This window comes from Grosmannia clavigera (genome assembly GCF_000143105.1).
Source record: "Grosmannia clavigera kw1407 unplaced genomic scaffold GCSC_108, whole genome shotgun sequence".
Taxonomy (NCBI): Eukaryota; Fungi; Ascomycota; class Sordariomycetes; order Ophiostomatales; family Ophiostomataceae; genus Leptographium; species Leptographium clavigerum.
Genome location: NW_014040837.1, coordinates 559556 through 585491, shown reverse-complemented (window position 1 = coordinate 585491; position 25936 = coordinate 559556). Strand labels below are relative to the sequence as shown.

The window sequence follows — 25936 nt, the reverse complement described above, 5'->3', positions numbered from 1 at the left end:
TGTAATTCTGACGATTGTCAATAAAACCGCATGGTTAACATGGGAAGGAAAGTGTGCCATCCTTCATTTCACAAAGGAGAAAGTGAGCCCAGACATGACTATCAAATCGAGTTTGTCTGAGACAGAAGAGACACAACCGCGCAAGGCTGCTGTTCCAGGGCTTCGGACAATTCAGCCGACGCACAATCTGACAGACGTGCAGGTGGGACGTAGGACACAGACGTGCTTCTGACCGGCTGCAGATTCGGACGATCTTGCGTCTGTGGCTGTGATTAAGGCGCACAGATAGGCCAGGTGACGTAATGTTGCACAAGATAGGCAATTCTCGGGAAAAGGCGTTGCTGAGACCGAGTGCGACATGCGGGAGGAGATGCTAATGTTATGGCGGGCCCGAACCAACGTGGAACAACCGCTCTGTGGTGTGCTGTCAGGTGCGGCTAACTGACGGGCCGGAGAGATGAATGGTAGAGAGGAGCGAGTGTATGGGGGGCACGAACTAAGACGAGAGTGGGGGAAGAACCAGGAAGGCAACGAACTCGGTTGGGCAGCCACTTGGGATGCAAGAAAATCCTGAGGTAGGTTGGACACCAACGAACCGGGAAATCTAGACAAGCCCTGGTTGAAAGGCTGTTTGGTTCCCGATACGCGCTAACCACAGCTACCTGTGCAGGCGGCTGACTAGACGAGCTTGCTAGCCAGCCCTCCCAAACACAGAATCGCACGTTCTCGGTAGAACTTGGCCCTCTCAGCGGCCGACCCCTGGTCGGCAGTGTTTAAGATGCGAACGGCGACATTGTCTTCTGCGCCGTCAAGGGGCGTGTCGGCCACGTCTCCATCGTTGTGCGGCTGCTGCTGTAGCTGCCGTTCATTGGCGTGAGTCATAGCCAGTCCAGTGTCAAGACAGTCTGGAAGCGTGTCGGACAGGATGTCATCCTGAAAGTCGATGACGAGCGGTGCAATCAGGGGCACGTCCAAAGCCCAGCCGCCAACGTGCGCCAGTGGCGTTTCGACATGGTCTTCGCTCATTGACACACTGACGGCTGACAGCTTTCGAACGAGGCAAGGCAAAAATGGCACTTGTGTCCACAGACGAGGCACACGGTGGGCTGAAATGCTGGGGAGTGGTTGGTGTGCTTTATCGCACGACGTAATCAAAATGCAGAACGGTTGCAAAAAAAGCACAACTGTTCGTAAGGTCGGTAATGTAGACGAAATCTACCAAAAATACAGCACCGCGTAGGAAAGGAAGCAAGGGAATTGGGGCACCAAAGGAGAGATAGATGGGAACGTTTGCGGAGAGGTCGAGCAAGACAGCATAGACAGCAAACAAACAAATCTTATAGTACAAATTTAGCCTGGGGATGGTAAGCACGACCAATGAAATTAGGATGCGGTGCGGCTCTTCCCCGGGTTCGCGTTTTGTCTGGGCGAACCAGTCTGTACTATGCACTCTGTCCGAGCACCAATCAACAACCTGGTCTTCAGAGCCGGAGGGCTAAACGTCCACACAATGCATTGTTCCCATTCATCTGTTAGGTATTAGCGCGTAGCAGTCTGGGGTACTCTAGACGGACCGGACAAGCCCGAGTTCCGCTACAGGTTGTGTGTGCCTAAGACGAGTTGGGTATGCCGGGCAAGCCATCAGATGCCTCAGGGACGATCCCCTCTCCTTCTCACTCGCTCTTTCGAATCGTCGTCAGCACCGCGTACGGAGAGGAAGAAGGAAACCCCATTGTGCACGGGATGCACAAAAAGAACGGGACCCCGGATACGGACCGTACCCTTGGTCTGCTGGCTGGTGCTCGCTTGTGTGGGCAGGGTGGGATAAGAGGCAGGTCGGCAAGGGGACGTCAGACTCGACTCGTGTTGGCTTGGTTTGATTGCGGCTCGAGTTCGTAGGCAGCAAGGCACGAGGCGATCGGTCAGCATAATGCAGGCAAGGATGACTTATAAAGTGGCCTGATCTGACGTTACCTAGGCTAGCGAACTGGACGAAGAGGCCGCGTGACGATGCAAATTGGAGTCGATCATTAGGTGCAGCAGCCGCAACAGTAACTCGTATCTCTGCTCGTTCAAGCGGACGGCTCGCTGCAGGAAGAGCAAAGGTGAAAGCGCCGATCAGACGGAATTGGCTGTTGTAACGTTGTATAGTGTTCGAAGCGCGCACTGGTTGGATGTAGCCTCGATGCCATCGCGGGGAGACTCGAAAACACCGAGGTTCTGTGCAGAAAATGAGACGGAAGACGCGAAACGTGGACATGCTGAATTGCTCTTCAGTGGAGGGCGGCCGTTAGGTCTCATATAGCCGTTATAGACAAGGCTGAAGGCCATACGCATTCCCCCAAATAAAGAGCTTTGCAGTGCGGCACAACCGTTATTTGCCCTAGCAACGACTTGTCTTACAGGCAAAACGTCCATTGCGTTCTATATAGGCTGAATGCATGTACTCTAACCTCAAACGGTCGCTGAGCAGTTGCTAATACGCCCTTATCACGGCTAGCCTCATCCTCACCTCCATATCATGCACTCCTTCAACCCTAAATATGCAACTCGAAATGAGTGAGACTATCAATCATTTTACGTGTAGGATGGGCCAAAAATAGTATATTTGTAAATACGATAGATATATTGGCCAGTCAATTCAGCTCCCCACCCCCCCTTACGAATGGTTGACCCGACACCTGCGCTTCTGCTGTGACTGCCCACCAGTGCGGATGCAGTCCAGACACGTGTAACTATCGCGGCATCCCAGGATGCTGTCCTTGCCAGTTCGAAGGCTAGCTACAAGGTCGAGATCGAAACCGGAACCGGAATGGCCGAAGCAGGAGTCCTTGATAGGATAGTCGCACGGTCGGATCGGGGGCAGACGATCGATGCCGTCCAGCAGCTGCTGCACGCTGAGGCCGGAATAGACAAGGTCGTGGGTGAGCAGGCCGGCTTCTGTGATGGTCTTGATATAAACGCCCATGGCCTCGCGGCCTACAGTGCAGAGCGGTTGATCACCCGTGCCTTTCCAGTCGAACCGGAGCGGCTCAGTCAGAGCGGTGTGAAATCGGCTGCAGCTGGCCAGTCGGCGGCTCTCGAGCAGGACTGTCAGGGGTTAGGAAGAAGCGAACAGAGGGAATACGGGCAGGCGAACTTCTACTGACCTGCAACGCTCTGCGCCAGTAGCGGGTGGTCTGCGAGGATGTTCGCCGGAGTGGATACGTCTGGCATCGTCGGAACCGCCGAGAAGCAGGCGCCCGCCTGCAGATTCGTCGTCATTGGACCGCCGTGGTGCAGGACCAGATGCCAACAGAGGTCGGAGAAGACGCGCGGCTGGTCGGCAACATAGGCGAACACGACAAGGCGGCAGTAACCATCAAGGATCTGAGAGGCTTGGGTAGCATCCGCTGCCTGGTCTGCCTTGGGTCCTTTCTCGACCCGGTCGGCTCTGTCGACCTTGAATGTCTTGCTTGTCTCGTGTTCCATGGCGCTGGCTAGCCGTTCCATGTTTTCTCTGATCCACGAGTCGCTGACGCCCTGAATCGCACCCGCGCAGCGGTATTTGTCACACACATAGGCAAGCTGTTCTAGCAGTCGTGGCCCTGGAAGCCCGCTATGCACACCGTCTCCACCTGGGGTGTATATATCACCGAGTCGGAAGTGTACCAGTCGCATCAGCAGCTCCATCGCAGCGGCGTCGTCTTCCGGGAGTGCTAAGACGAAGGGTGCGACAGCAGTGAGCGGGTCTAGAACTTGCAAAGGTGGTGTGGGTATAGCTGCTGCTGCCGTATCGTTGTTCAGCGAGCCCTTCTTCTTCCTCCTGACTGTCGGGCTGGCAGGAGGCGTAGGGATGTTCGTGATGGCTGTTGGGGTCGCTGCCGGTGTTATGGGGTCTCTCTGCTGCTGTAGAGGTTTAAGAAGGGTGTCGAAAACGGACGAGACCATCCGCAGGGTGTTGGACGACACAACGAGTTCGACCGTCTGGACTGTTTGGGCTGTCTTGGCGCTCTTGTGCGGGACGGCGAGGGGGCTGTCCGGCGGCGAGCCGATGGCAGCTCCGTCCTCGACCATGGTAGCAACAGTGGTGGCTGGCGATGCTGGTGGGACGATATCAGCTTCTTCGTCTGCTGTAGCGATGGGAGCAGGTACCAGCCGCTGGAGCTGCAATACAACGTCGCCCCCAGGGACGATTTCCTCTCGTATGGCCATCGGTGTCATGATCGCCGATTTCTAGCTGGCTCCTGCACGTGAACCCTAGGAAGTTAGAGGGGTGTGGGGTGTGGACAAAGATTATCTGATAGACGAGGTAGCGAGATATTCAGAAAAACGACAAGGCAGCAGAACAGACGCTGTAGAGGCAGAGATCAAGAAATCGTTGGCCTAAGACGGGTTCAGTGTCGGTGATCCCATCGCATGTATATGTGTATTCAAACACACCGCCTCTGGCAATCCTTGTGCCTTCCAGAATGGAGGTTGTCATCATGCAGAGTTGTTGGGCTTCCGCCGCCTGATGGTGAGCTTGGATCGCGGAGAGCTCAATGGACAAGAAGAGAGGACAAGGCGTCGTGAGGCGCGGAAATTGACTGGAAAAAGAGCCTCATAAAGGGTCGAATGGCCATTATTATGCCGCCATCGGAATACTGGTGCGTCTGACCGTGTGTCTGCTGCAAGCGATACGCCCTGCATGATAGCTTGTAAGCGCCCACTCCCAACCATTCGATTCCTTCCCCCCCTTCAATCTCCGGTCTGCGACAAGGCGCATGAGTAGTGAAGGGCAAAAGATGCGGTGAGCACTCTGCGGCCCAACTGGCGGCCAGGTTTGCTTTTTCATTCTCGTCTGGCCTAGCTTGTGACGAAAACCCGGGCGTAGAAGTGAGTGGGAGGGATTGCATGCACTATTGGTTTTGTATGCAGCCTCTGCACGGAAGGAGCTGTGCGGCACAGAGACGATGCGACAAAAGGCAGTTACGCTCCGACTCTCGGCGAAATGGGTCAGCCTCCAATTCCTCTTTGGTTTTCGTGTGGTATCCGAACCATTTGAAATCCCGCTTGACAATTCTGGTTTGTTGGCTATTCAGCCCGAGTCCTGTGTGCCAGATGTGCTTGAATCCTTCTGTCAAAGGCCTGTTGCCCGACTCTGCCACGGCCACTTTCGTTTCCGCTCTGTCCCTCTGTCTCGCTTCGCTTTCGCTTCCTCATGTCTCCCCGTTTTTGTGTCCTCTTTTCCATTTTTTTCGCTCTCCCTTCTCTCATCCTCTCCCCTATGAAATATACCCCAACAGCTTCGTGCTCGTGAACCGACCGCCAAACACCGGCTGCAGATGATCGAACAGCGCCAGCGTGTCCTCCTCCCTAACACCTGTGATCGGCTCTGGGTCGTAAGGCAGCATCCGCGACAAAACGTCCTTGGCCTCAAAGGCCAGCTTACGAGCCTCGTCCTGCCGCCGTGTCCGAAGTTCTTCATCCATCCCGACCAGACCCCGGCTGCTGTCCCGCTCTGCCATTACCAAGGAGAGGTGGTACTTGGTGCGCGCCACTGCTGCGTCTGGCCAGAAGTTCTTGCCGCCTCGACCGGCCGCTTTGGACAGGGCCGATTTCATGAGCATCCTGGGATGTTAGTGTGAGAGAAGGAGAGAAGAAGGAGAGAAGAAGAAGAGAAGAAGAAGAAGAAGAAGAAAAAAGAAAAAGAAGAAGAAGAGAGGAAGAACAAGACAGGAAGAAGAACAAAAGAACAAGAACAAGAAAGGACGAAAGCAAAGGATCAAACTCACTCGGCTTCTTCCAGCTGCCCCAGATAATGACACAGCGCCGCCACGGCGTACTGGCTCTGCAGCGTAAAGTAGCTGGCCCGTCCCTGGAAGCCGAGCCGGGCCTTGAGGATGCCCTGATGCAGGGCCAGGGCCTGTTCTCGTCTTCCTGACTGCAGCGTGATGCAGGCCAGGTCGAAGCGATACCGCAGCGCCATGGCCATGTCGCTGACCCGCTCGATGATGCGGACGGCCTGGTCGGCTAGCTCGACCGCCTCGTCGAACTGGTGCCGGTACATGCGGCAGTACGCCAGATGGTGGTGCAGCTTGGCCAGCGCAAAGGCCGTGTTGCTGTCGCTGTTGTCCTTGGCGCTCGTGCTGGCTGCCGCGCTGAACGTCGCCAGACAGGCCTCATAGATCGGCTCGGCCTGCCGGAAGTCGTTGAACTGCAGCAGCGTGTTGGCGTAGTCGGCCCGCGCGTTGCTGACCATCAGCTGGTCCTCGTAGTCGTCGGAGCCGCCATGATCACCGTCGTCGACGCCTTTGTCTCGGCCTCGCCGTCGTGCCACTCGCTCGTGATACGCCAAGATCGCGGCCGACCGATCCCGGATCTCCTTGCGGAAGCTGATACCAAAGTACTGTAGCAGCAGGTTGATCGTAATGTTGACCTCGGCCCGCAGATTCTCGTCCTCGTCGCTGTCGCCCTCATCATGGCCGCCGTCGCTCTTGTCGCTCTTGTCGCTGTACTGCCGCACCTGATCGAGGATCTTCTCGGCCGAGTGCAGCAGCTTCAGCGCGTCCCCGTGCACATACCGCTGCCACAACAGCACGCCGCCGTCCTTGAACAGCTCGGCTAGGCCGCGGAACGGCCGCACCGTCACGATCGACAGCGGGTTCGCGTATGCCCGCTGCAGGCTCAGGACATGTGGCAGGTACTCCTTGAACGCGTTCCACTTGTGTGGCTCTGGCGTGTCCAGAGACGGTCGTGGCAGCCGGCTGCGAATCAGGCTGAAGGCGAGCATGAAGATCTCGTCCCGCTCCGCCTGGTTGCCGTTCATGTCCTGCAGAAGTCGCGCCTGCAACAGCCGGTGCACGTTGTACGTCTCCCGCTCGCCCTGCCGCTTCTCCGTCACGATGCTCTGGCCCTTGAGCTTGCTGATGATCAGCCGCAGTCGACTCTTCTTCAGATACCCCGGCCCCGGACGGCTAGCATCGTTCCACTCCAACAGCTCTCGTTGGATCCCGTCGCTGTCCAGAAAGGCCATGATCTTCAGTAGCTTCTTCTCGTCCGTGCTCAGGTCCCGGAGCGCCATGTAAAAAACCCCTTCGCGTCCGCTCGTGTCGCGTTTGCTCGTCCCCTCTGTGGCATCATCCTCGACATCCCCGGATCCTTTCCCGGCTTCACCACCGGCATCGCCACTGCCACCTCCGCTTCCCGACAGACGGGCATTTGGCCGCCACTCGTTCCAATATTCCCAGAACTCCGACAGCGTGCAGCCCAAATTCTTGATGTAGCCCGAGATGTACACGATCAGCAGCGGCAGGCCCACCAGCCCGGCAATTTCGCCCGCTACCTTGTACTCCCGGTCGCGCAGGGACATCTCCTTGGGCCGCAGGTCTTCGGGCAGCCCGTGGATCAGCAGCTGCCGGCCCTCCTCGATACTCAGCTCCTGCAGCGTCGTGCGGAAGTAGTTGACCGGCCGTGACGGCGCCGTCAGGCTCTCGTGTCGCGTCGTAATCAGGATCGACCCCTGCGTCGCCGACGTCTTCGTTGGCGTGTACACGTCAATGTCGTCCCACTTCTCCACGTTGTCCAGCACCATCAGCCACCGCTTATCCCGAATCCCTTCCAGAAACTCCCGTCCGAGTCGGATCATCGTTTCCTGGTCCGTGCCCTCGGGCACTAGCCGCATCTGCTGTGCAATCTGGCAGAACGTGTCACTGGACCCCACCGGCGTCTCAGCTTGTACCCAGAAAATGTAGTGGTAGCTCTGCTCGTATCGCCATGTGTACTCCACTGCCAGTGCTGTCTTGCCCATCCCGCCTTCGCCGCTGACCACACACACTTTGCCCGGCTCCGACAGGATCTTGTACAGGTTTGCCAGCTCCCTGTCGCGGCCCATAAAGTCTGCGTTTCGCGGAAACGACCATGTCCGCAATAGGGGCAGCTTCTCTGTCAATGATGCCAGCGAGGGGGGCCCTCCAACCTGCTGCTGCTGCTGTTGCTGTGGCCAGCGTGCTGCTCGCTTGCCGGACGTTTCTGCCGTTGTCGTCGCCGTTCTCCGTGCTGCTATCGTCGGATGTGCGCCACCGTAGCCGTGGAACATCTTGTCCATCAACATCTGTGTCGACTCCCGCTGCCGCGCATTTCCTATGCGCGGCTCCGAGTCCTTGGAATCGCCACACTCAGACATGTCTTCCAGCAGATCCAGCCCACCGCCTCCGTCCATAAAACGATCCGGTGGCTGCTGACCTCTCTCCAGATTGAGGTTGAACTGCTCCCTGACAAACGTGCTCAGCACCAGCTCCTTCCGTCCGCGGTCCGACATCGCGTCGTCACTCTGCGAAAAGATATCGTCCGACTCGTCCTCATCAGACGTGGCCTCCTCGGCAATCGAGAGTAGAGCAAAGCACTCCAGATGTCGCGCTATATGCTCTTTGCAGCGGCGAGCCTCGAGTTTTTCGCCGCAAAGAGGGCATATCTGTGTCCCTAAAATCCGGCTGGAGAGCGTCTGCTTCAACATGGCTTTCATCATGACCACCTCCTTCTCGTTTTTGAAGTCACAGCAGTGGATCTGCATTAGGTGCTCCGTCGCCTCCTGCTTGGTCTTGAACTCTTCTCGGCATGCCGGACACACCCATGCCTTGTGAACTCGGTGCGACTCTAGCTCGTGACGATACCACTCATCTCGTCGCGCATATGTTTCTTGCGCACTGAAGCACTTGTCAAACGTGCATAGGTACGGCTCCAAATCTTCTAGTAGGTGCTGGTTCCAGTCCTCCTCTGTCTGAATTCTCCCGCCCGCCTCAAGGTCATAGCCGCAAAAGTTGCATGTGAACGCCACTGTACGGCCTTTTGGAATCTCCGTGAGCTGCACTGGTGTCTTTGGAAACATGGCCTCTTTGGCCGCCGCCAGCTGTAGCATTTTCATTCCAGTCTGGACCTTCTTATTAGACTCATATGTTGCCATTGTTGCCAACGTCGTGGCCGAATTAGCACGATTGAGTTTGGATGTGCTAGACCTGGGATTCGTGTCCCACAGGTCTGACGCCGTATCGGACACCTCTGCAGTACTGGCCGTCACCGACATGAGAGGCAGAAACTTCGGTACCACCACTAGCTTCTCCCTTCTAAGCGTAGGCTGCTGGAAGTTGAAGGCATCCTGGGCTACCTCCTGTCGAACTGTCTTCTTGGTCCGTTGTCTGGGGGGATGGATCTTCCCGTCTTTCCGGTTCTGCTCGTGGACCACCATCTGTGCGATCCGTCTTTTCCAGTTTGCGCGGCCCAGTCGTTTCTGGAGTATGCTTGAAGCAATAGGAAACTCCAGGCACGCCCTCTCAATGTCCATGCTGTCACTGATATCGCTCGTATTGCTGATACTGGATGCGTATGCGTCAATATCTTGGGGGTAGGGCCGTTCAAGGCTGGGGCCGAGCATGATGAGGTTGTCGACATTGCCGCTGATTTCGTCGACCGCTTCCAGGAGTCTTTCCATAAGCACAGTTGCTTGCGCGTCATCAACAGGGGGCCCGGTGGGGCCAGTGTCCCTAGGGTCGACTTCATCTTGTGCCATCTCTTCTATGATTGCAGGGGGGTCAAAGTCTTGTTGCTCGATAAGCTGTTTCGTCCAGTCCGCAAACTGCTGTTCTTCCACTAACTGCATGCCTTATATTGAGTGTTAGAACATCGTTGTCCAGCAAAAGAATCCGCACTCTGCACTGACTCACCATCATCCAGCGCCGATTGGAGTTCATGCAATATATCAATGACAGTTTCATGTAGCTCTTTAGATTTGCGAAGCCTCCGGTCCAATGATAGGTCTTCGGCGCCAGTCTCGTGACCCCAAGTCGAAAAGCGGGCATAGACATCTTCCAGCTGCTTGATTGCTTCGGTCTCGGTGATCAGGTGGGAAAATGACAGGAGCCTCGAGCACAGCCTGTTGAATGTTTGCAAAGCGTCTTCGAAACGGGCGGCGGCAACAGCCTTCACCACACCCTCTTTCCTTCTCCCCATGGAGTCGTACATGTGCGTCGGCTTAATCATGATGTTGGTAGCTTTGGCGATGCCAGTACTCAGAGAGCTCGACATTGTAGGAGTACAGCTTCAGGCTGTATTTCCTTGGCGTACCTCGAATGCTCTGAGACCTGGCAATTTGGTGGACAAAGCGATGTTACTCACGGAGGCAGGTTGAAAGTGGGAGGGGCATCCGGTGGCCATCAATGCGTTTCAGAAGCAGAACCAATAGTGATAAGGAAGTCGGCGAGTCTTGGCGACAGACGGCTAAAACAAGCAAGAAAGCAAGGCTGTCTATTCGCCATGCTCACGCGTCTAGAGCACGAGCACAGCCTACTTCCCCCTCCAGGCTCCAGGGTCTCTGGAGATAACGGAGTCAAAAGTAGGATAACATTGATCTGGCCAAAGATTGGTCAGCCGGCGATACGGTAGAAAAACATGCCGACCTGCAGGCACCTCTGCATTGGTGCGGAAATCAGCCTCATCGTCGGGCGATGTGGGGGGAACCGTTGCTAGCTTGTGAGAATGACGCAGCTTGCGTCAAGGTGTGCCTAGCGTCGGCCACTCACGGCCTTGGGCAACGTCCTGCTGACGCGGGGTTCCGCCCACTTCTTCCAGAACAGACGGGGCGCAGTTACAGGAGGACGTACCAATCCTAAAGCAGCCGACCGAGGGATGGGGTATCATGTCGACCGATGGATCTGTTGGTGTGTCCTATACCGACAATACCCATGTCAGCCCGCATGTTTTCCCATGCCACAGCTGTGCGGTATTTCGTAAGGTCGTCGAAATGTCGCCTAAATCCTCGGTCAGAGCTGCCAATCAGCATTCGCTTCTCAGTTCCGGAACAGCTCTCTTTTCGGTTTGTGTTGCCCTTTACTGTAGCGTCATACCATCGGTAAGACGAGCAATGTTACCTTTGTCATACTCCTCTCGACCGTGTTATGTTAATTGGTCGGACCTGTTGCAACGATCTTGCGCCTTTCAAGGCTAAAAAGCATAACCCCAAGCTCTGTAGGCGTGGGGGATGCGTCTGGTTTGTCCTTAACAGTCGGAGCCACCAGATTTCCGCCTGGTCTTCACTACCACTTTCTGCGTCTTATCCCACCATCACTGAAATTTGTCACTCCAACGAACCGAATCATGTCTGGTATTGAGGTGATAGGACTGGCCCTTGCCTTTTGGCCGGTGGTGGGAGCTATGAAAGAGCTGTATGATGTTACAAAAGGCGGGACGGGTAAAAGCTTGGCCTTGACTATCCAGGTGCAAGAGCGAATATTCAAGGAGTGTGTGCTCAAACTCTTGCAAAGTGACGAAGATCTTTCGGAAAAGGACCGTGCCGGGCTTGCCAACGGCGAGAAGAGCTTTGAGAGCCTCTGGAAAGATGCAGAGTTTAGCAGCCGGTTAGAGAGCCGGCTCGATCCTGAGATGTGCATTCTGATCAAGCATCAAGTCGGCCAAATCTCGAAGATGGTAGCTAGCCTCCAGAAGCTTGTTGGTCCCTCAAAGACAGAAGGCCCCGTGAGTGCAATCGTGCTCTACACTGCCCTCTTTTCTGTGCTCGTGTGCTGACCCGCCTTTGGACATGACAGAAAAAGAGCGGTAGCACGATCATGACAGGCGTCAAACGCGTGCTTAGAAAGGACGAAATCAAGAAGGGCATCACCAGTCTCGCACAGTACAACGATTCGCTCCGAAGACTCCTCGAATCCTGCTCGAACACGGCATATGCTGATGCGAAGCCGTCCACAGCCCGGACCCATCACCGAAGACAGTCCCAGGAAGTTCGGCGGAGGGGAGAAAACACCCAATTTTACAATGGCTTTCATGAAGTGCTTGGGAAGAGCTTCAGATGCAACTGCTCCCGAGGCCACCAGGCAAATCTGTCCGTCTCGGACACGTTTGTAATGTTCCAGGCCGAAGAGCTGACGAGGGCAATGTCGAGTTTCCGGCTCCGAGAACGGTCAGATACGATAGAGAGCGACGTCACAGCAGTTGGTTCGCCAACCTGTTCACCAGATGAGGAGGAGGATGATATGAGGTCGGTGTCTCTTGTGGTCCCCCAGGCTGTTTCGTCTCTTTCTGACCTCTGCCTCACAGCGAGCTGATCCGGTCCACATGGTCGCCGGCACGAAACGGCAGTCAGGCGGCGCAGCCGTGCGAGCAGGCGGCGCTGCTGGTCAAGTACAGCGAGATCCGAGGGGTGCAGAACTTCACGCCGATCCCCGACCTCTGCCAGTGGATCCACACGGTGCGCATGTCGCCTCCCAACTCGCCCGGCATCTCGGAGCTGAACGGGGTGCTGGGCAACGACAGCAATCGGTACACGGTGCGAGCGCCACGGCAGAACGTGCCGATGAGCATTGTGCCGATGGACCAGTGGCTGACATCGTGCGGCACCGAGCGCAAGAAGCGGCGGGTGCGCGCAGAGCTGGCAATGAACCTGGCGTCCACGATCCTGCAGTTCTACCCGACGCCCTGGATCGAGAGCTCGTGGACGTGGCGCAACTTTTCGGTCGCACAGGACGACTCATCGCATCACCTCGTCATCACGCAGCGGTTCTGGTCCATGGACATGCCGCGGCACAGCCTCACGCCAGCGCCCAGCCGGTTCTGGCAGACCTTTTCAGACCTCGACCCGATGCTCGTCCGGCTCGGCTTTGCCCTCATCGAACTGGCCCTGGGCAGGCGGCTGTCGGACATCCGGACAGACAACGAGAGAGGGGACGAGACGGACGTCGTCGTCGATGATGGCCGCCAGGATATGGATCTGGCCGACTACTCCACTGCCATGGCCATCCTCCAGAGCAACGAGATCCGCGACGAGATTGGCAATGCCTACCAGTGCGTGGTCGACGCGTGTCTCCGCTGCCGCGTGCTCAGTGATGACGGCTTGATGGTGCTCAAGTCAGACTTGGGACGATTCGAGTCGGATCTCGAGCAGTTTGTCGTCGAGCCGCTGCGAGATTACCACTCTACCATTTGGGGAAACATGCCGGTCGCCACGTTCTGATGCGACGAACAATTGGGTGTTTGGATAATACTGGGATTTCTTTGATGTCTGTAAATCATGCGATGATTGTTGATCGGGTTACTTGGAGCATTACTGGATGTATTTTCTGCGTACTTTGGAAGCTTCTGCCTTTGCGTTTATTTTCATCTAATTGTCTAAAATATTTTGTCACGAGGAAACGACGTTTACACTGGATTAGGAAAGCACGACCGGTCTCATGATGTCTAACTACTTCAAATTGCATTTCTTTCGTGCATCGACAATTTGACGACGGGATCAATTTAGATGTCGAAGAATGGAGATGCAAATGCGGCCAATATTCATCTGTGGCTGCCTTATCTCTGAGTCAACTCGAAACCAGGGCTGACGGCTGGTGGGAGAGGCAGTGCTGGCCGATACCGCTCGCTCCCACACCTTTTGCACTTGTGACGTGGCGAAGCCAAGCTACGGTACTCATGCTTGGTATACGACCAATACGAGCCGCCCGAATCAGCCGACAAACGTTCCAAACATGGCAGACACGCCAAGAAGAAGCAGCAAATTACAACCGAGCTTGTGCTCGAGATAAAGGGAAAGAAGCGGACGCTGGCAGGGGCTATGTGAGGACCCGACGCACAATAGGCAGATCAGACGCATCTGCGCTTACTGTTCGGATGGCCGTCGACGCCACTTCCCTCCAGCAGCCGGCAGTGGCACCGGCCCGCGGCCAGGACAGCGTGCAGGGCCGGATGCACTTTTTGGCGCGCGACCGTCGATACGAGACGGAGAAGCCGTTTACGCTGCGGTATGCCCCGGCGCCCGAAGATGGGATCCCGCAGACCAACATTGAGCGGGTCGAGCAGCCGGTTGAGTTCCGTGACCTGCGCGGTCGTACAGACCTGCGCTACGATGACTGCGGCTTTGCCGTGGTGCCGCTGTGCACGAGCATGGCCTACGACGACTACGCGCAGCCGGAGCGCATCGAGGGCGTGCACGCACCGCAGGTACTGGCGGCGGTACGACAGGCGCTGGCGGCGGCGTCGGCCGAGCTGATCGACTATGTGGTGCGGCGGCGACACGCGGCCTGGCCAGTGTCGACGGGACGACCGTACGGAACGCAGCAGCCGGCATCGCGGGCACACATTGACCACACGTACGAGGGCGGTGTGGCGGTGATCCGCGAGGCGCACGGCGTGGATGCGGAAGCTGTGTTGGCCCGGAGGTGGCAGCTCGTAAAGTGAGTGATTGTCGTGTTGTCATATCCTGGATCGCCTCTCATTCTTCTCCCTTTACAGTGCTTGGCATCCTCTGCGTGGCCCTCTCGTGGACTGGCCGCTGGCCGTGTGCGATGCTAGGACGGTCGACTTTGCTCGCGATACCATGGCCGGCGACGTGGTGGATCGACACCAGGTGTTTGAGAACACGCAGGTGCACCACAATGCCGGTCAGCAGTGGTACTACCTGTCCGGCCAGATGCCCGACGAGCTGATCGTCTTCAAGAACGCCGACAGCGCCGAGCCGGCCGGAGCCACACCTGGTGTCCCTCATGCGTCGTTTGATAACCCTCGCCGCACACAGACCGACTTCCGGCGGGAAAGCATCGAGATGCGCATCCTGGTGGTGTGGTAGCAGCGATGTAAGATACGACAAGATGTGTTGCAAGCAAATTACAGACGTTAAAACGGAATTTCAAACTCCGACAGTTTTGGCCCACCCCTGCACAAACGAATGACATCATGTCCGCCCGTTTATGTACTCGTACTGTATCGACCCCCGTCCTGTCCCCAGCCCTGCATCCCCTGCAGCCATTGCAGCCCCCACGTCTGCTGTCATGCCTGGACCTTGGCGCTCGGCTTCACGCTGGCTGCCGTGCCGTCGACCACGACCGTGTCGCCCTGGGCGACGCCATAGTCCACGCTGCTGGTGGCACATGCTGCAGCAGAGGCGGCGTGGCCCGTCCAGCTCGCCTTCCACGGCTGTGTCTTCTCGGACCGGTGCAGCCGCAACGGTGCGGCCGGCTTGACGTTGGCGGCCGTGCCGTCGACAACGACGATGTCACCTTCTGCAACGCCAAAGTCGATGGGCGTCGCAGCAGCAGCAGCAGTAGCAGAAGCAGAAGCAGCCTGGTACTCGGTCGGTGGCCAAGCCTTCTTCCACGGCTGCGTCTTCTCGGACATGACGGCTTACGTCGTGGGGGCAAATGGCGTATTAAGAATAATATAAGGAAAAATGGGGGAAAAAACTGCAAGAGCCGAAACAAAAACGGTCAAGGGCGTGTCGAACTGTGTGTACTCGTACAGACGGACTGGTGTGTGCAAGAAGAAGTGTGTGGCGCCGTCGGTTTTATGCACTTTGGGGGGTGTGTGGCACCAGCTAGCACAGCCCATCGTCCCGGGCTTAGGCGGGGCCAGGAATCAGGTTCTAGGCGCTGCCCGATATCGCGACCAAGACGATGGGCCGTGACGGCAGATGATAAGGAGGCGAGGCGGTGAGGGATTCTGGCACCGGAGGGGCGGCATGCGCTCTCTTTGGGCTCGGACAGTAGGGCTGTTATCTCAACTAGTTGGAATGTAGGAAAAACTGAGGGTGCAATGTTCGATCTTTTGGAAGTCCCGACATGGTCGCTGCCCGGACAAGACGGCACGATCGATTTCGCCAGTCTCCACGAAGGCTAGGACGAATGCTGGTGTCTCAATTGAAGAACTAGTACTCCGTAATATCTTACATTTACACTTACATAGTTGAGGGCTAGACACCCGGTACTGAGACCCATGGATGCTCAAGATCCGCACGGGCCACGTGATGACAATAGAACTCGTGTATCTGAAACTTGCACCTAGTAAGACGATCTACTCCGTACACACAAGCTTCCGAAATGGAGACCGGCCGACGGCTTTTTGCGGGCCATCCCCACAAGATCGTTTGCGAAATTCAGTGAAATTCCCCGCTGCTATACTCCGTACGTAAACACATGAGATACATATGCAGGCCCAAAATAACAAAAACCAAACATAAACAAGATTGAATAGACGGTGGCAAGCTTGCGGCTTCCCTTAGCTGTCGCCACCGAGGAAGCCGCGCTGGCGGTTGCGTGCCAGCTCGGAGCGGATGGCGTCCAGCCGCACGCCGACGAGCACGCACTCGACCGCGCTCTTGCCGTGGCTGGCGGGCTGGATGCGCAGGCGCCACTGGCCGGTGCGAACGATCCAGGCGGTCGTGGCGGTGGCGGGCGAGACGGCGAGGGCGGCGTAGTCCACGCGACGACGCTTTGCTGAGCGGTCATGGCTATCTGTCTGGCCTGTCTGGTCTGTCTGGTCGGCGACGGCCACGTGTTCCGGCAGGACAAACGGCTGGCCGTCGAGGCTGATGGCGGTGTCGGGCTCGAGGACGACGCGGACGAGATCGTCGCTCAGGGGGGTGTTGCCGGGTGAGGGTGGCTGGCCGGCAGCGCCACCACGGGCCATCAGCAGGCCGAGCGGCTGGGTGGTGGGCGGCAGGCTGAGCTTGGTGGCGACGACCTCGAGCAGGCGAGCGATGCGGGTCCTGGCGTCGCGAAACAACTCGGCGCGAAGGCCGGCGGGAAGAAAGTGCAGCTTGGTGTCCTCGGCGCCGATCTCGAGCACGAGCTCGGCCGGGCCGTCGTCGACAAAGGGGCGGGCATAGCAGACCCAGGCGGGCGTGGTGATGGCCGCGGCAGCCGGTGGTGAGACGGTCGTGGACATGGGCGTGGACGCGAAAGGGGGATCGGCCACGACCGAGATGCCCGACTTGAGAATGTCGTGGAGGCGGAGGACGATCTCGAGGCGCTGGCGGGCCTGGTTGTAGGTGCGGGCGTGGGCGATGAGGCGCTGCTCGAGGCCCTTGAAGTTGAAGTAGCGGCAGTCGCGCAGCAGGGCGCTGCGGTGTTCCTCGCTGCGGATCTCGACGGGGTATCCGCGCAGGAGGCGGAGCAGCTCGGCAAAGGTGTCGGCCGAGCGGTTGGGCACGGCCGGCGGCAGGATGGACGGCGGCCGGATGAGGCCGCGGCGGTCGAGGCCCGGAAAGAGGTCGTGTGGGCTGCTGAAGAAGATGGCAAAGCCGAGAGTGAAGAAGTTGGGCGCGTTGCCGGGGTCCTGGAAGAGATCGCGCGGAATCTGGAACTCGCGGTGGCCGATCGAGATAAAGATGGACTCCTCGTACAGCTGCGAGATCAGCCGCGGCAGCGAGTAGAACTGCGCGTCCGCAAAAAGCCGCACAAAGTGCGTGCCGTCCCGCGGCGCCACGTGGTAGCCCTGCAGGTGCAGCGAGATGTCCCGGAATGTCACCGGATCGCGGTCAATGTAGAGCGTGCGCACTGCTGCTGCGGGGTCCTCGCCCGCCGCCTCGGCCGCCTTCATCTGGCACTGGAAGCACTGCGAAAAGTACGACGGCGCGTCCGACGAGAGCGACGCCCCCGACAGCTTGAACAGCTCCGACCCGATCTGGATGGGGAAGACCCGCTCGTGTGGCAGGATCAGGGGGATGTGCGGCGACTGCCGTGGCACGCCACCCCCCCGCGGCGACGCCCCAGGCCCTGCCGCTGCTGTCGTCGTCGCCGGAGACGGCTGCCCCGACGGCAGAGGCGTCCCGCTGCCCGATGACATCGTCGGCTGCTGCGTCGTGCAATGAAAACCAACAAATCGCGAAAGGCCTGCGCTGCCCTCGTCTTGGCCGGCTGCTGCTGCTGCTGGCTACACGGCCATCGGGTGCGCCAGCTGCACGCTAGAGTCTGGAGCTCGTCTGGCGAGGATCCGCGGCCGGGAGGTGCGTGATTGGAGCGCCGATGCCAATGAAAGGGACGTACGGAGCGGTCGTTGAAGATCGTAGCTTTGCTCGGCCTCGTGAAACTAAAACAATGGAGCGGATGGATGTAGCACAGTCATCACGGGGCAAGCTAGCCGTAACAGGCTAGGTTCGTTTGTACAGACAATGCAAGATATCATTACCATGCCGGCCATGAACCCACGATGACCAAAGCCCATCCTAAACAAGAAAATAGGTATCTAATGCTGCTCCTGACAACGGAAAGAGCGGGAATAAAACAAGAAAAGAAACGAAACAAATCAAGACAAAGAACGGAAAAGGCCGGCTACTACTGTGTCCTGTCCTTGTCCTTCTGCTCGTCTGCGACGATCCATTCGGCCTTGACCACCAGCTCCAAAGCGACCGGCTCGGCTGCCTCGAGGGGGCTGGCCAGGGGACTTGCCAGGGGACTTGCCAAGGGGCTTGCCAAGGGGCTTGCCAAGGGGCTTGCCAAGGGGCTTGCCAGGGGACTGGCCAGGCTGCCACCGACGCTGTCGGAACGACCATGGCCGAGGTAGCCGCCGCTTCGGCCGCTGCGACCGCTACGACCACTGCGACCACTGCGCACGCTGGCCCCATCACCACCGCTGCCACCACCGCTGCCATTGCCGCCACCGCTCTGCGCAACCACTGCCACGGCGCTGCCGCCGCGCGCGTAGAAGCTGCTGCGATCGCCCAGGATGCCCGTCGTGCTGTAGATGCTCGTGCGCTCGGCCACGCTCATGCGGCTGCCCGACCCGTGCAGTGCCATGCCGGTTGCCGTCGGCATGCTGCTGCCACCGCCGCCGTTGCCGCCGTCAATGTTGGCCGACAGCACCGACAGCGGCAGGCTCTCGCGGCTGCCGCCAAAGAGCGACGACGGCGCCAGCGCCCGCACGGACGCGTCCGTGTCGAGCGACCGTCGTCGTCGCCGCTTGCTGGACGAGGCCAGCGTCAGGATCGATGCGTTGTCCGTCAGCAGGTTGTTGGCCGTGGCCGTCGAGTACGTCGTCGGATGGCCGCTGCCGGGCGCTGCGAGATGGGACGGGATCGCTGACGCCGGCGTGTTGGGAAACGGCTGGTGGAAGAGCACGCTCATCTGTGCGGACGGCGTCGCGTGGTGTGTGTGTAGCGACCCGAACCCAACGCTGCTGACGGTCCCGTTGCCGGCGTTGCTGCCGAATCCGTTCAGGCTCGTGCCTCCGTGGCCGTGATGGGCACCACCACCAGCACCCCCTGGCACCTGCAGCGACTGGATCGTCGTCAGCGTCGTGGCGAGCGACTGCAGCGATGGTGCTGGCGACGAGAATGTGCTGTCGCCACCGCGCCGCGAGCTGTAGCCGTTGAGCGTCCGGATCGTCGTGCCCGTCACCGAGGAGGCCGCCCCGTTGGATGGCGCCAGCATCGATCGCCGCTCGGTCGACACGGTCGGCGCCATCGATAGCGCCCCGACTGTCGGCGGTGCTCGGCTGTCGTCGTCGCTGCTGTGGGCGTCGTCGTTGTCGTCGTTGTCGTTGTCGTCGTCATCGTCACCGTGCTCGTCGCCGTGCTCATCGTCGCCGTCGTCGCTGCCCGTCTGCACCGAGCTGCTCCGCCGGCTGCGGTCTAGCGACGTTGTGTAGGATATCTGGCTGCTGCCCTGAAGGCTGTGGTGGGTGCTGCTGCTGATGCCGCCATCCGTGGCCGGTCGGTAGCCCGACAGCGGATACGGGTTGTTCTTCTTGCTCGTCGGCCCTCGCTTCTTGGGCGCAATCTTGATCGGTGTCAGGTGCCGCTTTGACCCAGGCGTTCGCCCGTCGCTCGAGCCGTTGTTCTTGAAGTGTGCGAGCTTCTTGACCCACGTCGTGAACGGTCGTCGTCTGCCAGGCCGATCGGCATGGTCTGGAAGAATCTCGTCAGCTGTGAAGAGGGGAAGGAGGGAAGAGACGAGAGGACAAGAGATGATCGAGAGAAGACGAGGAAGCCTTGGAAGACCAAGACCAAGACCAAGAAAGGGGCAAGCGTACCTGGCGTGGCTTCTGGCATCGCCATCGGTCGTCGTGTGTACGTGCTATTGCCTCCTCGATTCGGACAGGGGGTACGGTTGCCAAGAGACTGTCACAGCGACTGGTGCTGGCCGGTTGCGCTGCGCAAAAGTCAAGTTATAGACAGGCGATGACTGGCAGGTGCCTATGGTGGCCACGTACTCGTCGGCACGGATAGATATGCTCGGATGTCGGTGTCGCGTCTGCATGCCTGACGCCGAACGTCTGCACTAGAGACTAGAGGGGCAAGGCAAGGTCTTGCGAGTTTGCGCGCTGGGGCGGTATGGCGAGACGAATCACTACACCCCCGGCCCACCTTACCACGCACGTGACTGCATATCCCTTTCCCCCAATTTCACCACTGCAATTTGGCTCCAGCACTCCGCCACCCCCTGATACTGTACGATATCTTACGCTCGCCGTCCGATGGTGCGACAGCTGAGAGCCGACCATGGCCATCCAGCGCCTGCCAGGGGATGTGGTCGTGCAGATCGAGGCCTCCCTTATCGTGACTTCTCTGAACGGCACCGTCTGCGGCCTGCTGTGCAACGCTCTCGATGCTGGCGCCTCCAACGTGAACATCTCCGTGCATTACAGCCATGGCAGTTGCGTGGTCGAGGATGACGGCATCGGAATCCCACCGCCTGCGTTTCGTCCTGACGGTGGCCTCGGACAGCTGCACCACACATCCAAGCATCCGCGCAGCATCTGTCTGCACGGTCGCCACGGATCCTTTCTGGCCTCGGTCGCCTCGCTCTCACTGCTGTCGGTCGTCTCGCGCTGCCGCGGCCGTGCGTCTCCCAGCGCGCTGACCATGCACAATGCAACGGTCCTGCGGCGGCACGTTCCTGCTCCGCCAGAGCAGCACGCATGCCCTGCGCCACATGGCACCCGTGTTGCCGTGCACGATCTCTTTGGCTGCATGCCGGTGCGTCTACATCTGCGGCCGGCCTCTGCTTTCGCTGCCTGGAGCCGCGACTGGGACGAGCTCGTGCGCTCGGTCACCGCTCTTCTTCTGGCATGGCCACACGATCTAGTCGTTCGTCTCCGAGCTGAAAGTGGGACTGGTCACGGCCGCCTTCCTGCCGTCACCCTCCGTGCTGCGGCACCACCTGCTGCCGAGCATCCCGCCATAGCACGGACGACAACACTGCTGGCACAGGCAGGGCTTTGCGATACGGCCAGTGCGGCGTCGTGGGTCCGCGTCGGCTCGTCCATTCCCGGTATCACAGTCAGTGGCTGTGTTTGCTTGACGCCGTCTGCTTCCAAGCGTGTCCAGTTCATCAGAATAGGCGTCGAGCCGCTCTCGGAGAGGCACCATGCAGATCTGCTTTACGACGAAATAAACAAGCTGTTCGCCGACTCGCTCTTTGCCCTGGTGGCGGCGGTACAACGGCCGACAGCTGCGCGAAGAGGAGTTGATCGGTGGCCGATGTTCATCATTGGCATAGACCTGACCGAGTCGGCCCCAGTAGAAGTTGATGATGTTCTCGACGACAGACGGCAGCATCTGGCGCTTGTCCGATCCCTGCTTCGGACGATGATTGTCCAGTTTCTGAAGAAGCATAATTTGTACAGGCGGACCACTCTGCTCTGCGAGGACACTTCTTCTGTTGGCAGCCCCAGCATAACTGGCCCCCCTGCTAAGAAACGGAAAACAACCAGAATGTTGCAACGACACTCGCCCTTCCGGTCCTGGCCAAAGGTCAAGGCGACGCGGCCTGGAGCTGAAAGAAACAGATCAAAGGACGGCACACTGATTTCAGGCGCAGAGCTGGAAAGCGCGCAGCCTGCCACCCTCTCGTCGCCCAAGACTACAAGCAAGTTCTTTGGTGGCGCAATCAGTACAAAACTCGATGAAGGGTGTCGAGCCAGTGGCACAGCCGAATGGGACGGCAACTCCTTCTCGAGCGGTAGCATCCGCATATCGAGAGAGAGCCTCGCTGCTGCCAAGGTCATCGGCCAGGTGGACCAAAAGTTCATCCTTGTCAAAGTCCCGGCTCTTGATGGAAACCCCGACCCTTTAGGTAGTAGAGAGAAGGGCGAGGTTCTGGTTCTTATTGACCAGCATGCCGCAGACGAGCGTTGCCGCATTGAGGCTCTGCTCACGGAGTATTTTGTATACACGCCGGGTGAAGAGAGCGTGTTGGAAGCCCGGACAACTGCGTTGGAACAGACGCTGCAGTTCGAGCTTGACGCCCATGAGCGGCCTCTTCTAGAACGGCTGCAAAGCCATTTCCACTTCTGGGGCGTGGTGTATACTCTGGCTACCGCGGACAGAGACGACGTGGTGGCGCTGCGGGTGCACAGGCTTCCCGAAAGTATTCATGAGAGATGCCTTCACGAGAGCAGGCTGGTCGTCGAGCTTATCCGGAAGGAAATGTGGACACGTCACGAGTCAGCTCATCTGCTGGGATCCAGCCAAACTTTGGATGAGGCGACGAGGATGAGCACCTCATGGCTATCTCGGTTTCTCAGCTGTCCTCGTGCTATTCTGGACCTTCTGAATGCAAGAGCCTGTCATAGTATGTTACCAATCTTTTACATCTTCCGTTCATATGGGCAATAATTGACAGATGACAGGTGCCATCAGGTTTAACGACTGTCTGTCCCACTCCCAATGTTCCGACCTGCTCCAGAGATTGCTGCAGTGCCGTTTTCCGTTCCAGTGCGCACACGGAAGGCCATCCCTAGTGCCACTTCTTAATTTGGGCACTGAGTTTCCGGTAGGCAGCTCGTCAAGAGAAGATTGCGGTTCCGGGATGTAGAAGAGTACGAGTTTCACGATTTAGAAGAGTATCCCTGTAATAGAATTAGGCCTAAATGAACATGTCTAGCAGAGGCCCATTTTACGCCACACGCTCAGCCACACGTGATAAATTACGCTAATCAACGTCACTACGGCTACTGCGCTGTCGCGGAACATCCGTTGGGACAACATTAAATTGGCGAGGATAATGTGACCATGGCCAACTCGGTAGGCTTGCCCTTTCTATGGCGTGGAGGGTGGATGCGTGGGACGATGTGCTAACCCCAATAGTGGAAGTCGTTTGACTTCTTCGATGTCAGCCAAGCGAAACCCGGCGAAGACAAGACAGACGTCGTGTTTGAGGGCAACGAGATATCGAGCGTCTGCTCCGGATCAGAAAGTCTGTTTCTTGGCAGCTACGACGGATATGTGCGCATTGTGGGACCGAGCTGGAAGGTGGTGCGGAGCTTCCTCGCACACGAGGCGGGAAGCATCACACAAATGCGGCAGGTGGAGGGAACGAGTCTGCTCGTGACAGTGGCAGTAGGTTCTCGGGAAATGGATGCGGGCGGTGCCGAGACGGACGTGATTACTGACGACGGGACAGGAGGACATGAGCACGGAGCCGGTGCTCAAGGTGTGGGCGCTGGACAAACCGGTGAAGAAGACGGGGGTGCCGACGTGTCTGAGCACGATTGAGGTCAACAACGGCAAGAAGCAGTTTCCGGTGAGTTGTGGGGCGGGACTATGAAGCGAGCGTGGTTCATAGCTCTGACGCGGGAAGATCTCGGCGTTCACGGCGACGGCCGACCTCTCGCAGCTGGCTGTCGGGTTTGCCAACGGGGCGGTGACGCTGATTCGAGGCGATCTGGTCAACGACACGGGCACGCGACAGCGCATCATCTACGAGTCAGAGGAGCCGGTGACAGGAGTGGAGCTGTACGTGGACGACAAGTTCACGACGACACTGTTCATCGCGACGACGGCACGGATCCTCAAGCTGCCAATCCTGGCCAAGGGCAAGGCGCAGGCGGCCAAGACGGTCGAGGATGCCGGCTGCGGCGTGGGCTGCATGACAGTCGACCCGCGGACGGGCGACATTGTGGTGGCGCGAGACGACGCGATCTACTCGTACTCGCTCGAGGGCCGGGGGGCGCCGCGGGCGTACGACGGACCGAAGAGCCTGGTGGTGGTGTACGGCGACTACGTCGCGCTGGTGTCGCCGGGCAGCAGCGGATCCAACAGCAACGGCGGACAGCAGCGGCGACGGCTGGGCGGAACATCGACGTCGGCGGACGCGCTCTTCAGCACGACGACCCTGTCGGTGCTGGAGACGGACCTCAAGGTGGTGGCACACGCGGAGACGCTGCTGTCGCCGGTGCGCAGCGTGCTTGCGATCTGGGGCCGGCTCTGCGTGCTCACACAGGACGGCCGGGTGCGGCAGTATGCGGAGAAGACGCTGGCACAGCGGCTCGACATGCTCTACCAGCGCAACCTGTACCACCTCGCGATCGAGCTGGCGCGCAAGTGCGGGCTGGACGAGGCGGAGCAAAACGTGATCTTCCGGCGGTTCGGCGACTACCTTTACCGCAAGGGCAGCTACGACGAGGCGATGGCGCAGTACATCCGGGCGATCGACAGCACGGAGCCGTCGCTGGTGATCCGCAAGTTCCTAGACACGCAGCGGATCCACAACCTGATTGAGTACCTGGAGCAGCTGCACGAGCACGGGCGGGCAACGGCGGACCACACGACGCTGCTGCTCAACTGCTACGCGATGCTGAAGGACATCGACAAGTTGGAACGGTTCATCAAGTCGCCGGGCGACCTCAAGTTCGACCTGGACACGGCCATCTCGGTGTGTCGGCAGGGCGGGTACTACGAGCAGGCGGTGTACCTGGCGAAGCAGCACGGGGAGAACGAGCTGGTTGTGGACATTCTGGTGGAGGACGCGAAGAAGTATGACGAGGCGTTGGCCTTTATCGGGCATCTGGATCCGAAGACGGTGAGTAGGGGAGTGGAAGACCAAAGAAGACAAAAAGGACAAAAGACCAAGCAGCTAACAGTTCAGACACATGCATCGCTGATGAAGTATGCCCGGGTGCTCATCGAGAACTGCCCCCAAGATACGACACAGCTGTTTATCGACTACTACACGGACAGCTACAAGCCCAAGGCCGAGGAGGAGGTGTTGCTGGGCGGAGCGAGCATGACGTACAAGGCGCCGGCGCCACGGACAGCGTTTTCGTCGTTTATCGATCACGCGGACGAGTTTATCGTGTTTCTGGAGGCGTGTCTGAAGGCGCCGTCGGTGTCGTCGGCGGACCGGACAGACCTCAAGACGACGCTGTTTGAGATGTACCTGAGCAAGGCGTCGGACAAGAAGCAGCAGGGCGTACAGGAGCGGGAGGGCTGGGAGGCCAAGGCGAAGGGGCTGATTGTGGAGGGTGGGAGAGCCGGAGCCGGAGCCGGAGCCGGATCGGGGTCGCACGAAGACAGCGGGCTCGAGTCGGAGCTGGAGTCGGAGCCGATCGAGCCGGCCAACGTGCTGCTGCTATCGCATCTGTCGGGATTCCGGGAGGGGACGACGCTGATGAAGGAGCAGGCAGGCCTGCTGTTCGACATCTTCCGATCGTACACGGCAGCACAAGACACGCGAGGGGCGCTGCGAGCGCTGCACCGGTACGGGCCCGAGGAGCCGCAGCTGTACACGGCGGCGCTGTCGTACCTGACATCGAGCGGGCGGGTGCTGGAGGAGGCCGGACCGGCCGAGCTGACGGCGGTGCTGCAACGAATTCATCGGGACGGGCTGATGGCGCCGCTGCAGGTGGTGCAGACGCTGAGCCAGAACACGGTGGCGACGATGGGGATGTTGAAGCCGTACCTGCAGGAGACGATTGAGCGAGAGCGGCGCGAAATTGCGGCGAACCGGCGACGGGTGGCGGCGTTCCGGTCGGAGACGGACCAGCGACGCGCCGAGCTGGCCGAGCTGGCGGCCAAGCCGGCCGTGTTCCAGGCGACGCGCTGCAGCCAGTGCGCGCTGCCGCTGGAGCTGCCAGTGGTGCACTTTCTCTGCAAGCACTCCTTCCATCAGCGCTGTCTGGACGGTGGAGGTGGTGGAGGGGGGGTGGAAGGGGACGACGATGACGACGTCGAGTGTCCGCTGTGTGGACAGGACAATGCGACAGTGCGGGCGATCCGGCGGCAGCAGGAGGAGTATGCGACGCGGCACGACGTGTTTCAGGCAGAGCTGGCCAACAGCGAGGATCGGTTCGGGACGGTGGCGGACTGGTTCCAGAGGGGAGTGATGAGGATGGGAGAGTAGGGGGGATAGAGAGTGAGATGTTGAGAGGACAGGGACGTTGGAGAAGAGGGGAATGTACAGGGAGGACGGAGGACGAGATG

General features: G+C 58.8%; 9 protein-coding genes across 9 annotated transcripts; 3 read left to right on the top strand and 6 right to left on the bottom strand.

Annotated features, from left to right (window-relative positions):
* Positions 1-678: 678 nt before the first annotated feature.
* Positions 679-1026, bottom strand: CMQ_6663 (uncharacterized protein; the record flags this gene model as incomplete). The annotated part of the gene is made up of 1 exon (XM_014320349.1): positions 679-1026. One exon carries the CDS (start codon positions 1024-1026, stop codon positions 679-681), a length of 348 nt encoding a protein of 115 aa, XP_014175824.1.
* A 1633-nt stretch (positions 1027-2659) lies between these two features.
* Positions 2660-4203, bottom strand: CMQ_6863 (uncharacterized protein; the record flags this gene model as incomplete). Its single annotated transcript, XM_014320549.1, has 2 exons — positions 2660-3090; positions 3150-4203. The coding sequence occupies 2 exons, from the start codon at positions 4201-4203 to the stop codon at positions 2660-2662; spliced, it is 1485 nt and encodes a 494-aa protein (XP_014176024.1).
* A 1043-nt stretch (positions 4204-5246) lies between these two features.
* Positions 5247-10041, bottom strand: CMQ_6697 (nb-arc domain containing protein; the record flags this gene model as incomplete). Its single annotated transcript, XM_014320383.1, has 3 exons — positions 5247-5592; positions 5757-9618; positions 9681-10041. 3 exons carry the CDS (start codon positions 10039-10041, stop codon positions 5247-5249), a joined length of 4569 nt encoding a protein of 1522 aa, XP_014175858.1.
* A 1068-nt stretch (positions 10042-11109) lies between these two features.
* CMQ_6622 (uncharacterized protein) lies at positions 11110-12979 on the top strand (the record flags this gene model as incomplete). Its single annotated transcript, XM_014320308.1, has 3 exons — positions 11110-11487; positions 11559-12007; positions 12067-12979. The coding sequence occupies 3 exons, from the start codon at positions 11110-11112 to the stop codon at positions 12977-12979; spliced, it is 1740 nt and encodes a 579-aa protein (XP_014175783.1).
* A 653-nt stretch (positions 12980-13632) lies between these two features.
* Positions 13633-14587, top strand: CMQ_6990 (methyltransferase; the record flags this gene model as incomplete). Its single annotated transcript, XM_014320676.1, has 2 exons — positions 13633-14195; positions 14254-14587. The coding sequence occupies 2 exons, from the start codon at positions 13633-13635 to the stop codon at positions 14585-14587; spliced, it is 897 nt and encodes a 298-aa protein (XP_014176151.1).
* Positions 14588-14787: 200 nt separating this feature from the next.
* CMQ_6751 (uncharacterized protein) lies at positions 14788-15135 on the bottom strand (the record flags this gene model as incomplete). Its single annotated transcript, XM_014320437.1, has 1 exon — positions 14788-15135. One exon carries the CDS (start codon positions 15133-15135, stop codon positions 14788-14790), a length of 348 nt encoding a protein of 115 aa, XP_014175912.1.
* An 876-nt stretch (positions 15136-16011) lies between these two features.
* Positions 16012-17580, bottom strand: CMQ_6562 (btb/poz-like protein; the record flags this gene model as incomplete). The annotated part of the gene is made up of 1 exon (XM_014320248.1): positions 16012-17580. One exon carries the CDS (start codon positions 17578-17580, stop codon positions 16012-16014), a length of 1569 nt encoding a protein of 522 aa, XP_014175723.1.
* A 488-nt stretch (positions 17581-18068) lies between these two features.
* Positions 18069-19789, bottom strand: CMQ_6688 (uncharacterized protein; the record flags this gene model as incomplete). Its single annotated transcript, XM_014320374.1, has 4 exons — positions 18069-18155; positions 18411-19227; positions 19372-19657; positions 19765-19789. 4 exons carry the CDS (start codon positions 19787-19789, stop codon positions 18069-18071), a joined length of 1215 nt encoding a protein of 404 aa, XP_014175849.1.
* A 444-nt stretch (positions 19790-20233) lies between these two features.
* Positions 20234-25856, top strand: CMQ_6927 (vacuolar protein sorting protein; the record flags this gene model as incomplete). The annotated part of the gene is made up of 5 exons (XM_014320613.1): positions 20234-22084; positions 22823-23074; positions 23139-23258; positions 23316-24536; positions 24603-25856. The coding sequence occupies 5 exons, from the start codon at positions 20234-20236 to the stop codon at positions 25854-25856; spliced, it is 4698 nt and encodes a 1565-aa protein (XP_014176088.1).
* Between the last annotated feature and the right edge of the window lie 80 nt (positions 25857-25936).